Source organism: Nicotiana sylvestris, chromosome 3 (assembly GCF_000393655.2).
Source record: "Nicotiana sylvestris chromosome 3, ASM39365v2, whole genome shotgun sequence".
Lineage (NCBI taxonomy): Eukaryota > Viridiplantae > Streptophyta > Magnoliopsida > Solanales > Solanaceae > Nicotiana > Nicotiana sylvestris.
The window spans coordinates 214,450,284-214,453,919 of record NC_091059.1 but is presented as its reverse complement, the minus strand read 5'-3'; the positions used below and the strand labels follow the sequence as shown (position 1 = coordinate 214,453,919).

The 3,636-nt window shown below is 37.8% G+C and overlaps 2 protein-coding genes across 2 annotated transcripts; both read left to right on the top strand.

The window, feature by feature from the left end:
- The first annotated feature begins 628 nt into the window (after positions 1–628).
- On the top strand, positions 629–1,213 carry LOC138888664 (uncharacterized). Its single transcript, XM_070170567.1, has one exon. The coding sequence runs from the start codon at positions 629–631 to the stop codon at positions 1,211–1,213; it is 585 nt and encodes a 194-aa protein (XP_070026668.1).
- On the top strand, positions 1,213–2,320 carry LOC138888663 (uncharacterized). The gene is made up of 2 exons (XM_070170565.1): positions 1,213–2,010; positions 2,108–2,320. The coding sequence occupies exons 1-2, from the start codon at positions 1,213–1,215 to the stop codon at positions 2,318–2,320; spliced, it is 1,011 nt and encodes a 336-aa protein (XP_070026666.1).
- The last annotated feature ends 1,316 nt before the right edge of the window (positions 2,321–3,636 follow it).

Here is a 3,636-nt window from a genome sequence, read left to right as displayed (position 1 = left end):
TGTAAACTTTTTTTCAAAGCTGAACGACATTTCGCTAAGAGCCATCGTACTTTTAATATAATATATATTACGTTTAACTCTGGGATAATTTCAAATACCCCACACTTCCTAATGCTATTCTTTGATTTCCTAAAATTTACCTACATTCTCGATTTCTTTGTAATAATCTTTTTGACCTATTTATCGTTACTATACAAATTATAATTAGACATATTTAACCATACTAATTAATATACTCATTTGTTTTTTTAGAATAGTTAATTCTTCATTGTAGCTAATGAGCCATATAATGGTGACCCAGGTTAACTTAATGATTAGTAGTTAACTATAGTTAGTGATTAGTTGACCACAGTTAGTAGTTAGGCAGTTACATCTGTAATTAGGTAGTTATTACTATAGCTAAGTACTGTAGATGTAGAGATTTTGACGGATCAATTACAGTGTAATGAGAATTGCTCCTTTTTCTCTCTTCTTCATTTCTTCTCTTCAAGTATCGATCTCAGATCCATAAATTTGACATGGTATCAGAGCATATAGACGATTGAATCTAAAGTTTTTCACTGAGAATTGTTGAAAACAAGAGATTCATCAGTTGTTTTTTTCCAAAATTTTCTAGCCGGAAAAGGTCATGGCCGGAGATGAAACCACCTGTCGTACAGAGGAGGTAACAAATCGATCAATAGTGATGATAGATCATAATTATCCACTGTATTTGCACCCATCGGACACACCGGGAGCATTATCACTTGGTTTTCAACTGCAAGGAATGGAAAATTACACGATTTGGAGTCAAGCGATGGAGGTTTCGTTGCTAACACGGAACAAATTAGGGTTCATCGATGGATCGGTAACGCGTGATACTTATGGAGACACTCATGCAAATCTATGGGACCGCTGCAATGCTATTGTGAAGTCATGGATAATGCACAATGTGAGCCGCGATTTGCTGAGTGGAGTATTATTCCGGTCAAGTGCATATGCAATCTGGTCGGATCTCAAGGAACGATTTGATAAGGTTAATGCATCGAGAATGTACTACTTACACAGGGAGATTTTTTCACTAACACAAGGTACATCTTCTGTTTCAGTTTACTACTCAAAATTGAAGAATCTATGGGATGAGTATGATTCGATTATGCCTCCACCTGTTTGTTGTGATAAGTCAAAGAAATTTACTGAACGACAGGAGTATCAACGTTTATGGCAGTTTTAATGGGGTTAAATGATAGCTACAGTCAAGCTCGTAGTCAAATCATAGTGAAATCTAAAATTCCTACTGTTAATCAAGCCTATTCTATGATTCTTCAAGATGAAAGCCAGAAACTAGTAGCAGGTTGGAGTCATAGTACTGAGTCTATTGATCCTACTGCCCTGTTCAGCTCTAAGATTGGTCAAAAACAAAGAAGGAATTTCAATGTTGAATGTGATTTCTGTCATTTAAAGGGACATACCAAGGAGGAATGTTACAAATTGATGAAGTGTGATTACTGCAATAGGAAGGGACATTTAAAGGCAAACTGCTACAAGTTGATAGGGTATCCTACAGATTTTAAGCCTCAGAAACGAGCTAATATGGTTGGAGGTTCAAGTAACCAGCCAAATCCACCTTCCTCAGTCATGATGACACAGGAGCAACATCTAGGACCTATGCAAGGATTCACTACTGAATCACATAGTCATCAGGGGCAACAGAATTTGGGGCCTATGCAAATGTTCACTCCTGAACAATATAGTCAGATTCTAAACCTACTAAACAAGGCATCACTCTCTAAATCCTCTACCAGTGCACACATGGTAGGTAATGTTTCTTATGAACCAAATATTGATGAGAAATGGATAGTAGATACTGGAGCTACTAATCATATGGTTGGTAATGAGAAACTTCTGCTTGAAAAATTGTTAGTAGGTAACGCAGGAAATGTACAGCTCCCTACTGGAGAGTCTACTAAGGTGTCACATGTTGGTAGTTGTCAATTAGATGGAGGTAATACTATTAACAATGTCTTGTGTGTACCAGCTTTCAAGTTTAATCTCTTGTATGTGTCTCAACTGACAAAAGCTTTAAACTGTTGTGCTGCATTTTTTTTCAAATTTCTGCATATTTCAGGATCTCTTCACTGGGAAGGTGAAGGAGATTGGTAAAGAAGAAGAAGGATTGTATGTGCTGCATTCACAAAGGAAAAACAGGAATAATACCAAGTCATTGGTGATGATTGCTCACAGGAATGAAGTTGAGCTATGGCACAAGAGAATGGGACATGTTCCAATCCAAGTTCTTAAGAAATTCCTAGTATACATAGTAGCAGTAGAGCAGAAATAAGTCCTTGTGACATATGTCCGTTAGCCAGACAAGCTAGGACTTCTTTTCCAGTCAGTAACAGTAGAGCAGAAAATGTATTTGATTTGCTACACATGGATGTTTGGGGACCATATAAAGTACCTACATATAATGGAAAAAGATATTTTCTCACAATGGTTGATGATCACTCTAGATGGATTTGGATTTTCTTCTTGCATCTTAAGTCTGATGTTATTACAGTACTGAAAAACTTCATTGTTATGGTAAAGACTCAGTTTGGTAAAATGATCAAATGTTTTAGGTCAGACAATGGTTCTGAATTTTTCAACCATAATTGTGCAACATTGTTCCAAATGCATGGAATTATACATCAGAGTTCTTGTCCACACACTCCTCAACAGAATGGAGTGGTGGAGAGGAGACACAGGCATATTCTGGAGACAGCAAGAGCCATCAGGTTTCAGGGGCACTTTCCAGTGAAGTTTTGGGGTGCTTGTGTAGATGCTTCTGTATACATAATAAACAGAGTTCCTTCGACAATACTGGGGAACAAGTCACCTTTTGAGCTATTCTATGGGAAACAGCCTGCATTGTCATACATGAGAATTATAGGGTGCTTGTGTTTTGCAGCAAGGTTGCCAAGAGGAGACAAATTTGCACCTAGGTCTATAAGATCAGTGTTTCTGGGATATGCAAGCACACAAAAGGGATATAGGCTGTATGACATTGAGCATAAAACACTCTTTATCAGTAGGGATGTGATATTTCATGAAGATGTGTATCCATTTCAGGGTCTTCACCAAGACTCTTCTTTTTTTGCAGATGAATTTCAGAGTGTTGATCCTTGTCCTGATCAACCTCCCATTGTTTTTCCCTCTATTATCAATGACATGAATGAATCACATTCCATTTCATCTTATGATCCTGAAGAATCTGTTCCAGCAGACATTAATTCATCTTTAGACTCTCATTCTCTACCACATGTAGAAGTATCAGCTACAGGGCAGCATGAGAACAATGCTGGAGAACTGAAGAGATCAGGAAGAACTTCAAGGCCTCCTATTTGGCTGAAGGATTATATTGGGCCCATGCAGAGGCCTAACTCTTCCCATGCAGCACATTGCCAGTATCCTATTAGCAATTCTATTCAGTACACAAGATTTTCTGCCTCATATCAAGCTTACATCTCTCAAATGTCCTCTGAAGTTGAACCAGTTTCATACTATGAGGCAGCCAAAGATGTGAAGTGGATTGAAGCTATGAAAGCAGAAATTCAAGCATTGGAAGATAACAAGACTTGGGAGGTAGTGTCATTGCCTCCAAATAAAAGAGCAATT